The sequence below is a fragment of the Wasmannia auropunctata genome, unplaced genomic scaffold (genome assembly GCF_000956235.1).
Source record: "Wasmannia auropunctata unplaced genomic scaffold, wasmannia.A_1.0 LD334193.1, whole genome shotgun sequence".
NCBI classification, from domain to species: Eukaryota; Metazoa; Arthropoda; class Insecta; order Hymenoptera; family Formicidae; genus Wasmannia; species Wasmannia auropunctata.
The window spans coordinates 48,372-61,731 of NW_012028697.1; the positions used below are offsets into that span (position 1 = coordinate 48,372).

Below are 13,360 nucleotides of genomic sequence, written 5' to 3' on the forward strand. Positions count from 1 at the left end.
GATTTTTGACCCGCTTCGGGAGACATTTGTTTCTCTTTCACAGCTGCGCGGCGCGCGAATTTTCATCTCTAATTTCATGGTCTGTTTCTTTTCCGGGGCTCCAACAATATTTTGGCATGTATCATTCGTGAAACAGCGCGCTTTTTTTTATACGAAGGAAGGAGGGGCGGGCTTTTCGGCAATAGAGGAGGGGGATCAGAGCATATAATCGTAAAAATAAAATATCGCGGATGCCTAACGCGTCTAATGTTAGCCTGCTGTATTTTAGTTCCCCGGCTCTTGCATTCCTTTTGCCGCCGCGATGCGCTCGTCATTCTTGCTCGTGTGTCCACTTCGAAACGGAAACCGGGTGTGTATGTGAGTGTGTGTTTGTAAGCCGCGTTTCATTTGCCGTTCCGCGAGAGAAGCGAGGGGCGGGGAAACTTAATCGAAGAGGAATTATTTCTGGGCGAACTGCAATTAGTCTCACTACTTTTATCGAAAGAGACGCAATTGTGCCGAGGTTTCGTTGATTTATTTATTTAGTAATCCATTAATTCAGTTTTTGTATTTGGATTTGTTTGAAAATGTAGGTATACGGAAATAACGATTTTGTTGAATATAGATCTGAAGATAAATTTTGTCGGACTATCGAAAAAATTATATTGGAATATAAAAAAATTTCGATATTCTACATGGACAGAATTTCCTTTTAAAAATCTTGAAAATCATGTTAATCAAGGACAACTTAATATTTCAACAAATTTTACTGTGCATTACAATAAATTTGTTGTAGAATGTAGTATATATTTATATAAAATTTATAAAAAAATAGTAAAAATCACATAAAATTTGTCGAAATACTATGTTGTCCTACGATTAACATGATTTTTAGAGTAAATTTTAAAATTTTCTCCGTATAGTAATCATTTTGAGTTTTCAATATAATTTTTTTGATGGTTCTAATAAAATTTATTTTCAAATCTGTAACAATCAAAATTTTAGATTTTTTAGGAAATCGTTTCCGTGTATTATTTTGTAGTACGTCGGTGGGATTTTGAATTTTTTAGGATAAGATTTGTACCATAACTTATTTTGCGAAAATATTGTACAATTCACTTTACACACTCACCAACATTATTGTTGAATATATCGCGAGCGCGAGCTAGTCACGCATTGAATGAATATTTGTACTTGAGAGACACATACGAAGTTTTTGCAACGTGCCTTGAGATCTTTCTGCTTTTGTCGTGAACTTTCCAGAGGAGCTGGTGGATGCATTTCCGGTACAATTGGCTACTCGCCAATTGTGCCTTTAGACGCGTTTAATCCGATCATGAAAATGGATTGTAATTGAAGAACCACTTGAGATCTGCCGTGCTTTGGCTCTATGTCTATTTACCAGATGCTGGCGATATTTCAAAAAAATTAATGTAAATTTTATTTAATTACAACCAGAACTCCGTTTATCCGCACTCCGTTTATACAAACAAGTTCAGCGCTCAATTCCAAATATACGAAATCCACTCGGATAATAAGAACTCGGTATGCTCGACTTCAGTTTTCTGAACGTCAGCTCCTATTATTGGAATTAATAAGTACGTCAGCTCCTATTATCGAAACTAATTAGTGAGCCTCTATTATCCGAACCATTCGGTTATCGGAACTGTCCCTGACAAGTTTGAATAAACGGAGTTTTACTGTAGTTAATCAAGCACATAAAAATAAAAACGCAAATAAGAAAAAGGTCAATGATACGAGCTAATTAAGAAGATTAAAAAAATAAAAATATATTTATTCTCAAATATTCGAATAAGGAATAATAAATTAATATGTACGTATCGACTAAGTCTCCTTCAGCATAAATAAATCTTAAATCTTCTCTCAAAGGTTATCGTTTATGCTGAAGAAAACTTACGTAGGTAGAAATGCACATATCAAATTATTATTCTTTATTACTCGACTGTTTCAGAATAAATATATAGCTTTGGCCATAAATATAAAATACTACTAATTTATTTATACATTTTCTTGGAAAAGACAGTACACAGAAAGAACAATTTTGAATTCAGATCTGAAAATAATTTTTGACAATCAAAATAATTTTGTGCGAAAGTCAAAATGATTACTAGAATATCAAAACGTTTTTATAGCAATGCTTATCAGTTTTAACATTCCAACAAATTATTTTGATGATTCAACAAAAATGATTTTTAGATCTGTTTTTAGCAAAATTTTTAAACCTTTCAACAAAATCGTTCTTTCCGTGTAATAAAAGCCAAAAGAAAACTAACAAACTATTAAAATATTGTTATGAAAATATTAATTTTCAATAAAACTGTTTTTTAAATTTATTTTTTATTAGATGTGGAACGTTTATATCAATTTGTTTGGGGATATTTTATACTTATGATCAAAGTTGTATTTTTACATTTTTAATCTTCTTAATTAGCTCGTATCATTGAGAGGGATCGTTATCTTTCCTTATTTAAATTTTATTTCTTTAAAGATTAACGTTTAGATTAAAATCAACATGTTGAACACGCGGACGCCGCAGATCTACGGTTATTCTTATCGCAATTACTTTTATTATACGTAAAAGTTACGGTGAGAGCTTTGATGCGTTTTAAGTGCCTTTCGACTAACGGAAATGATCAGGTGCTTGTTAGTCTTAGGTAAATCGTCTGATAGTTCGCTCAGGAGGAGAAGCGAGTTCTCCGTAGCGGTGATACGTTTACGAAAACTTCCGCTCTCAGAGGCACCGGAAACGCTCTGTTTCAAGGGAGGGGGGAAAGAGAGACTATGCCCGTGTATATGTTACATTAAGATCTACGGCTCCCCGGATTCAACGAGACTCTCTCGGGTCTCGGTATTCTTTATCCGGCGGAAATAAGGTTCGCCACGCAAATGCTCTCCGTGCGCACATCACAGGAAAAACGCGCAATCTGACGTGCCGGACAAAATACCTCGCACGATTATTTATCATCGCGCGGTTTCGTTGCGATTGCGAGTGAACGTTTCCAATGTTTCTTCGTCGTCCGGGGGATACACAGTTCGTTTTTTTTTTAAATATATATATATATATATATATATATATATATATGTTAAAGGAGGGACACTTTCTCGACTTATGAATTAAAAAAAAATCACTGAAGATCTCAACGGTATAATTAACGGGTTCCTTATGAATAAATAGGTCGTGTCCGTTCCACGAAAGAAACATGTTGAATCGACGAATCTGCGCGGAACTATGGCTTTCGCTACAAGATCCGCCGTGTGCTCGCCGAGACCGAACCGTCGCGCCGCGCCGTGCGCCGTTCGGGACACATTGCACATCCTCTCGGCTCTCTTTCTCACCCCCGGCAACACTTATCCCAGATACCAAACCAAAGATTCCGAATAGAATCTCTGAGGTGCGCTCATATAGGGTGTTGTGAAATATACATTTGAAAGATTATTCAGAATAAAATATATATTTCTTAAAGGGGTGATATATTCAAAGAGATTATTATTTGATCAGAAATATTTAAAAATATCTTGCTAAATTGAAATGTCATTAAAATAAAATCCATCGAGGACTATAATATATAGATCCGTTGTTACATTTTTAATATAATTTTTAATCGCTTGCAAGGATAAAATTAACAATGTTGAAGCAATTTTCGATCTTTTTCATCCGCGATTAACATTGAATTGCGAGTATTTTTGGGACACCGTGTGTGCTGCAAATATTCTGGTGTTCTTCTAACATTGTACGCACCGGCAACATATAAAGCCCGATGCTAAACTTACTCTAAGAAGCACATAGAAACGATAATGGGCGCAGTGCAGTTAGTGCACGTGTGCCGCGGACGAAACGGGTTTCGCGTGTTATCGCACAGTGCATCGACTGCGTTAATGAAGGGAATTTTTGAACGAGGCTTTTATGTTTTTGACATTTAAAAATAACCTTTACGAGCGCGGATAAAAGCAATATTTCCGTTTCCCATGGTCATTTAAATTGTATTTTCCAGACGGCGCGGCGCGGCGATTATATTAATTATAGCTGAGAAAAATGATCTATTTTTTCTGTAAAATTAAACTGAATTATTTAGTACTAGAAATATTAGAGATAATTATCGACCGTTTTTATTTTTTTTAAATTAATATTATATTTTTTTGTGTAAAAGACAGAATTCTGAAACTTTGACTTTAATAATTATGTTCTTTATACTGATGAAATATTTAATTTTTCTTATTTTATTTTCATAAATAATTTACTTGCTTGGTTCTTTTAGTGAGTAAGAAACGTTGATTCTTCTAGAATCAAAAACTACGAGAATTTTGTATTTTTGAACAATTATTTATTACACAATTGGAAAATTTGCGTTAAAAACACATTTTACATATATTCCGAACGGTCCATTCAAATTTTTGTGTTAATTTAACAAGAGAAATATGTAAAAAAGTAACACAAACATTATATAAAAATTAACACAAAGAATGTAACACTGACAATTATGAAACGAATTGTGACAACATATTTTTTCAGTAAAATTAACATTTATAATATGTTGAAATGAATATGTACATTTATTTGTTGCTCATTTATCTTTGAATTTACGTTTTAAAACTATATTATTTTTATATTATTTATTTATTTACTCATAAATCATTATTTTAACACTGAAAAATGTTAAATGTGTCAATTTAACACAAAATAACAATTACATTATGTTAAATTAACACTCGATTGTGTGAAAAATTCAATATAAATTTTAATAAGGATTTGAGTGGGCCGTTTTTTTAATACAAATATGAAATGTTTCCTATTGTGTACGTAATATATTGTGATGAAAAGTAGATCTAACAAATATAATAAAATTGAAACACTTCTATGTTATAAAGTTACTTAATATATTGAATGTACATAATTTAACAATTATTTGCTGAAATGCGTTATCGAACAGTTTCATGAATGAATTCATGATATGTAAACTTATTCAAAATTAACACTTGTAATATCCTCGCGTCCAATTTGTCATCGTCCGCGTTCCATTATCCGCGGTGCAAAGATCTCGTCTAAGCGGCTGTAGGGAGCGCAAATTAACGCGCGCGACGCATCAAGATTTGAATAATTTCGCACAACTCGGCCCGCACGCGCGTAAAATTCGTCCCATTACATCCGACGCGCGCATCGGAGCGTGACGAAATTTCCAGACAGGGGTGAAGTCGTCGGTTTGTCGTCGCGCCGGCACTCAATTCTCGGTAATTTCGATATCTTCTATCATCCATCGTTAAGGGACGCGGCGATTTTATCGGTCAATTACGCAAACAGAGCGCTTAGAAGGAGACGCGAGAGAAACATCCCCTAAGGGGGCGCCCTATCGTGACGATTGGCCAATCTTCTCTTTTTCTTTTTCTCTCTTTCTCTCTCTGTCTTTCCGCGAGAAGGGCGCATTGCAGCCGGCGAAACCCTCGAAAAACAGACGGATTGACGGAAGCCTCATGGCTCGTCTCGTGTTCCATCGCTCGCAGTTTATCCCCTTCGCGTAAATCAGCTTTCCGGAAGTTTTAGCCGTGGAAAGTTTATTAAACGCGTGAAGTGCTGCACAGCCACGGAGAGATGCGATTGCATGTGAGAACGATATAATAACGAAAGTCTCACGTCGCGCGCGCGCGCGCGCGTGTCTCTTCCTAGTTGAGGAAAACGAGAATTCTCGACTACGGGCTGAAGGCCCGCGCGAATGCGGGCGTAGAGATACGTCATTTTTTGTTTTCGCCCACGCGCTATAAAGTTGCAATATGTAATTATATCTGCCCGTTGGATAACATCTCGCGGAAATACAATATTTTCTATGGGACGGAGATAGATGCAGACAGCGAGTAGCGATGGCGATTATTATTTGTGCACACGCTTTTTCACTCTTACGATCAACATTGTAATTATCTATGATATAGTTAATTTATTACTTAACTGCTGGTAAGATATACAATACCATATACTTTTCATAATTTTTTGACATCCTTTACTTATGCGTAATATGTTATCTCTTTCTGCTGTTACTGACACTTACAAGCTTATTTAAATATTTACAATTTTTTTAATTTAATAAAATTTTAAAAAAATATTGAAATAATATGGTTAACTGTATTTGAATCTGTTCGTGTTTAGGTGACCCGATGATAGAATAAATCGATATGCGCTACTAAGCGCGTGGATGGTATTATTCTTACGGTGTCATTGCTCCGTTCTGTACTTGCGTATTAAATTTTCAATCGCGCACGACGCGACACGCGACATGCCGTCGGCGTTTATCTACCATTATAACACAGTTGTGTATTGCTGCGACGATCCTCCAGGTTATACCCGCCGCGAGAAACGCCTCGAGAAAGCACGCATCCGTGCCTACGAAACACGATCCACGGCTGTTTGCCGACTTTATGTTTTGTTAACTACGAATCCGCGGAATCGTACGAAAGGCGGCGCAAGCGAGTTTATTCGTTACATTTCCGACGCCTTGTTTGAACACCGGTCGTGGTAATTTTGATAAATACAACCTCCCGAGTACATTTTACGAGCCGCTCTCGGCGAAAAATGTCAAAGGTTTCCGCATTAATCTTCTATCGTCGTTGCTTTGCTCGCGCGATACAAATTAAATATTTAAAAATTTGATAACGCACACACATACGTTGATTATGAAAAAAAACACATCGTCTCTCGACCGTTGAACTCGCACGATTAGTCACGAGAAGTACGATTTGTACGATGACCATACATAATTTATTATAAAGGACTGTCCTTTATTTTTTATAGCTATCCTTTAGATTAATTTATATTTTCAAAGCTCAATATATTTTATCTTTTATTCTAACAATATTATGGGAAAAAATATACACACATATATAATTTGTTTTTTCTTGTTAATTATATTTTTATTTTTTAAATTAAAATTATTCAGATTAGATTCATTTTCATTTTTTATTATTTTGAACTTATTTTAGATTTAAACTTAGGATTTATTTCAACACAATCGGACCAATTTCAAATATTTGAAAACAGTATCTCATTTTGGTATACCGCGCAGGAAAATTTCTTTTTTTAATGCGCAGACTCTCGATAGTCATAAATGATTGGGAAACGTGTAGAGGAATAAAGCTCTAAAATTTTCAGGTTAGTTTTTTATTTTATCTAATAAAATAATCACCGTAAAACTAAAATGTGATTTGTGAAATACAGCTTTGGTCGTAAGTATAAAATACTCTCAATTTACTGCATTTTTTTGGGAAAGCTGGTAATAAAAGTCAAAGAAAAACTAAATAATATTTATTTAAAAAAATAATATTAATATTATTTAATATCAAATATTAAAATTATTTAAAAAAAATAAATATTTTGCAATAAAATTGTTTCTTTATTAAGTTTTTATCAGATTATAGAATATTTACGTAAATTTATGGGGGCACTTTGTACTTGTGACCAAGACTGTATAATTTATAAAATTCGAAACTTTAGCATAAATAAAGAAAAGTAGACATTAAAATGGAAACTTTCACTAACTAATGGAAATATTTCTTTTCTCGCTTTTCGTATAACATCTTTTTGCTCTTTTTGTGTGATTCGATGCACCCCCCATCGAATCTTCGTGCACCCCACATAAAGTCGCGTACTATTTGCCTCCAAAATGGAAAAAAAAGAGATCTCAATCTCTCGCGTGCAAGCAAAGCAAAGGATTACCATTAAAAAGCGTTTCCACCCTCCGCCCGTTGCTCCGCGCGCTCCTGGGGCCTTCCGGTCCCCGCTCATTACCCTCCGCGTGTCCGCACGTGCAGCATGCATGTGCAACGAACGATGCCTACGCGCCGGTGGATCCTCTCTCCTCATTCTCCCTTCCTCCCCCCTCTCTCGCTCTCCTGTTCCTCTCCTCTCCCTGGTTCGCCGAGCGTATTGATTGAGGTGAATGCACGATGCTCGGCGTCGGCGTCGTCTCTCCTGGTCCCGCGGACGGGGGTGGAAGTGCATACGGCACTGCCGGTGTACTTGCGGTGGAAGTGGCGAGTCGCGAGAGCTCCCGAGTTGGGAAGGGAGAGAGAGAGAGACAGGGAGAGGAGAGGAAGAGAGGAGTGACAGGAAGAAGGAGAGGGAGAGAGACAGGCACGAGGCACCGGTGGAGGAGGCGTTATATACCGGCTGGATCCTCGTTCGACCGTTCAGTTTCTCGCCCGAACTCGCGGCACCGACAACCGCGAGAGAGCATCGACACACCGCAGAGCACTTGTCACTCGCAGCTGATCAGAGAGATCGCGATCATCTGAATATCGCGGAAGAAGTTTGAAGACGAAGAGATCCGTTCGTGCGGGCTCGTGTTTCCGTCCGCGCGTACCCCTGGAACAGGGATAACCCCTGACGGGGAGGGCTGGCTGCTTCGGGGTCGCTCAGAGGCACCTTCTTCGTGGAACTGTCCTAGGTCGGGTTAGGTCCTGGGGGATTGCCATGGCCACCTACGCGACGTACAGGCATGTCGAACTCGACAATGTTGGATACGGGAAGAAAAGGTAACGATGACAATACGTGAAACAGAGAGAGGGGGAGAGAGAGAGAGAGAGAGAGAAAGAGGAAAAGATAGAGCGGGAGCGTACCGCACTGCGGACTTCCCATGGGCGACATTTCCGGTTGAACTGCGCGTTGAATTATACTTTCTCGTCTTTTGCCTTTTTCCAAATAAGAGTGCTTATTCCGGTTGTTAATTTTCCATAAACTGAAGTTTCGTCGCGTATTCGCGAACGAAAGGAATGCCGAGGGAACCAATCAATAGTCGTGTTTGACTTAGGGTAGATGCACCCATGACTGGTCACCAGACCGAGTGGTCACAGACGGAGTGTTATTTACGTGTGTGTTGTGCAATGCAAAGTATAATAGTTTGAATTTTACGCGTGACTATTTTTTTCTATTAATTACAGAGGCAAAAAATGTGTAACGGTAGACTTGATATTTCCTTGCGTTTCGTTAGTAATTAACATTATTTATCTATTGTTTATTTAATTATTAATTTTAAATAAATTCGTAACAATTGCGCCGTCCAGACAATTACAATAGCGAGAAGGGTTGGAGGTTCTCCAGAGCTGCGCGTGCTGAAACGGCAGTAAAGATTTCTCAGCGTGTATCGTGCGCGTTTCCTCCCTCCTATCTCGCTCTCTCAGTTGCATAAGATTTAGAGCCTCAGTTGAGCTTTGTTAATTGCGAGAGGCGTAGAACGGACGTAGCGAATCGTGGGCAAGATTCGCAGGTGTTGTTCCCGAGCGCAAAAGGTGAAGGGCAGTTTACGTGCAGATCGGACGCGCACTTAAACCGATTATTTATAAGCTCGCGTGGAAACCAGCGAGGAACGCGGCGGTCGTTCCACCAATCGAATGACAGGTTTGATCGATTTATATCCAGGCCGGTCGTTCACGGCGTGAATACATGCGAGCGAGATGCTGCGCTCCGCTAACGATATACGTTGACATATCGCGAGTAGTAAGACGTTTACGGGATCGCGAATAAACTTAAATAGGGTCGAATCGATCGCGAGGGATTTGCCATATAATCTTCTCGTCTGCCGACCGTCATTCGTGGAGCAAACGTGTTTTACAGTGTCCCATAAACAGTTTTAATTATTGTATTAAGTTACGGAAAGACACGAATGTCGCCCGATCGTCTCGTTGCAAAACAGGTGCATTTAATCGTTAATTGATGTTCGACTTTACTTTGATACTCCTTTACCTTGGTGACACGATAAGCGTTATCAGGATACCTCTCTCAGGAAACATCATTTCCTTCGAAGGATGCTGATAACGAATCGAGTGCAAGGCAACATGCGATAGTAATGTGAAAAAAAGAGATACCGCGCTGTTAAATTCATAATGTCAAATTATAATCAATTCGAGTCTTGACTTTTAATCATTTCTACATTGCGAGAACAATGTTTGATATCTGTGACTATGATTCCTTGGCAAAATAATTATGATTAGGAGTTTCATTTTTATCATCAATTTACTGTTTTAATGTAGTAATAATAATTATATCTACGGAAAGAACAATTTTGCTGAATGCAAATTTGAAAATAATTTTTGTTCAATAATCAAAATAATTTTGTACGAAAGTCAAAAATGATTGCTAGAATAACAAAACGTTTTACAGCAATGTTTATCAGTTTTATAATAACATTCCAACAAATTATTTTGATGATTTAACAAAAAATTATTTTTAGATCTGTATTTAGCAAAATTTTTATACTTTTTTTTAGATCTTTCAACAAAATCGTTCTTTCCATGATATAGTTCTACCAAACAAATATATAGTTAGTACCGAAAATAACTAGAGAGGATCAGACAGATCTCAGGATTCTGTCACGTACGAACGCAAGAGTAAAGATTTCACGGAAAAATCGCTGACTTTCGATGCAATTTAGTCGGGGCTTTCTTTGTGGTCGCAAACGCAAAAGAATATAAATAGTTGACACCGAAATTATTTATACATTATAGTTAAATTATAATAATCGCACGATTTTATTTTCTCAGTGCATAGATCGCCACTGCTTCTCAATATGTTTTCAATTTACCTATATAATAAAAGATGAAGTTGAATAGTTTAACTGAAGAAATGTATTAAATTTGACTCAAATTTTTAATTATTTTTTTAAGTGCATACTTAACATATGAACGTTATTTACTATGAACCTAATGTAAACAATTCAACCATAGAAATGAATTGATTAGACATGGTTGTTTTTTTTAACAACATGTTTTGTATTAAAATAATACATATTCACACGCGTGGAATTTAAAAACAATATATTATTACAACAAAATATTTAACTCTCAAGGAACTGGTTTAAATTTGCTCCTTTAATATTTAACGGTATGCTTCTAGATTTCTCATTTCTACGAATTTCTATTGACAAAAGAATATGCAGCAGTTTGTTTAATTAAGTGTTCTACGTTTATTCATGCATACATTATGACATTCTAATTTCTGCGTTGTCATCATTTTTTTCTCAGTGTGTGCAATCGTGGCCCAGAAATGTGGTATTGAAAAGTCTTGAGTTTTCTCGGAATTTTAATGGTTTTCAACTCATTATCTCTTCGACAGTGATTAATAAAGCGACAAAATTGTGTCTGCGCCACCGTTAGTCAAGAAAGAGATGTATCGGGAGAAGATAATAAAAGAAGGGATCAGTAGCAGAGCGAGATTTAGAAAGCGTGACTGCTCCGTGCCTTATCAAGCGTATATAACCGCGCATCGCGAGAAGGACGCCGCGCAATCTCTGGCTCATTTCTCGGCCTTTTTTTGTAATAACCGCCCGTGCGAGAATTAATCGACCGATGAATCTCGCGCGGCGAATCCCCTCGCCGCGAAATGAGTGTCTTGCCATAATCTAAAAATGTACTAATAATTAGGGATAGCAGCACTTTTATGGAAGCTTTTTACGAGAAATATCGCAAAATATCGAGTTACCACAATGATTTATAATTGAAACGTCACAGCTAATAAATGTCCGCGGTCGGTGTTTTTCTCCTTTCCTGCACCGGCCTGGGGAAGAGGAGTTTGTTGCTGAATCTAATATCTCGGTTATGATAAATTACACGTTTCGATACGCGCGCGGACGGGTTAATCCGCCGACGTGGCGCGTAATTGACTACAGATTCTCCCGGTACTAATTGACGAGAGCGGCTCTCCTCCGTGGGTGTCCGTTGACCCTGTGTTGCCGGCTGCAACGCACGCCGCAAGTTAGTTTCGAAGGAGATGAATCCTCGCGCGAGCGTGTATATAGGGAAGAAAGCGCCGCGGCCGAAAGATTTATGCAATTGAGCTTCGTTAAAGTTGTCCTGGTCAACGCCCTCGCGTAATTGACGTGTGTTATCCTGCGCACGAGCGATGGTATAATTACGCGGATGTCACCACGCCGCGCTTAATTACCGTCCGTCATGATTTCTTTCTTTTTTTTTCGTGTTCGTGCTCGGTGAACGCGAGCGCGTGCGCGCGCATACTTTTTCAAAAAATACCGAGATTTCCGCGTTTGCGTATTAATCGCGCAGAGTGTCGTCGGCAGTGTTCGCCCCGTCTTCTCTATAGGTAGGTATATATTCGTTACGCGACGAAAAACCACGAGTGTGTCGCGGAATTCACGACTCGCGAGCCAGGTTAATAGCGGCTTCGTGCCGGGGTGTTGAATTAACTGCGGCTGCCTGATCGGCGTGCGAGATTAGACGACGAGACTTTATACCGGGTTAATGGCTCTCTCGGTGTATTCTGAATGGGAATTCCGCGGTATCGCATTGCCATTCAAACGTATTCTCCGTGTTTCGTGCAAGGCACGTACAGTTAGATTGCGAGCTAATTAATGAACGAGTCGAAAATTAAGGGATCGACAATTAGGCTTAACGAAAAGAATATAAATAATAAAACAATTAAGAAGGGAAATGACTGTTCTTTATGTTTAATAATATTAAGCAAATGAATAAAAGTCTATTTATGTGTGTATATACTCCAAAAAAATCTTAACTCGTATACAGTAGAAAAAATTTTGTATTATTTGTGTTAAAAATGGTGTTAACTCATTTAAGTGTTTATTTAATGAAATGTGATTATGTTAATTTGAATATTTTGTGTTAAATTGATATTGAACATTTTTTAAAATAGCACAATTTATCAATAAGTGAATAAATTATATAAAAATAATGTAATTTTTTAAAAGATAAATTTAAAAATAAATAAATGTATATTTTAATTTAACATATGTTAATTTTATTGAAATATGTTTTCACAATTTATTTTCAAATTATATAAAAATGTTATATTTTTTTAATTCGTTTTTTTACGTAATGTTTATGTTATTTTCTAACGTACTCATCTTGTGTTAAATTAACACAAAAGTTTGGATGAATTATTTGGAACATGTAAGATATGTTAAATTTAACACAACTGTTTAAGAATCTGTATTTTAACTTATAATTTGCTAAAATATTGAGTTTAAAAAAATCGCGTAAACGATAATGCGATCTTGAAAAGAAAGTATTGTACTGAGGTTTCCGAGAAAGCTGCGCAATAAAGCAATTAGCAATCTGCCGCAGAAATTCAATTTTACAAAAGATTTTAATATACCAAGGGGGGGGGAGGGTTATAGGTCAAAGCGCGAACGAGTAATGAGATCTCGCGGTGCGCGTTTGCGTACCGAGATTTCTCTCGACAGCAGCGAATTACGGTTTCTTGCGTGTGCACCTGCGTTTCGATTCAGTCTCGAGTGATACTTGTTACGTGCATGCGATATTATCTCGATCGCAACCGATGGCTATCGGTCGGTCGGTCGAGAGGGATGAGCATTGGTACGTGCTCATGCGCCACGTCGAGAGATGCTCCCGT

General features: G+C 37.4%; 1 protein-coding gene across 3 annotated transcripts in view; it reads left to right on the plus strand.

Annotated features, from left to right (window-relative positions):
• Positions 1-8,159: 8,159 nt before the first annotated feature.
• LOC105459421 (microtubule-associated protein Jupiter) overlaps positions 8,160-13,360 on the plus strand; it is a 35,364-nt gene continuing 30,163 nt past the window's right edge. For 2 of the 3 annotated variants that reach the window (XM_011705419.1, XM_011705420.1), the window contains exon 1: positions 8,160-8,514. In XM_011705419.1, the coding sequence (XP_011703721.1) occupies positions 8,453-8,514 (62 nt within the window). In that variant the 5' untranslated portion in view covers positions 8,160-8,452. The remainder of the gene's footprint in view (positions 8,515-13,360) is intronic. The other variant, XM_011705421.1, reaches the window with a different exon arrangement.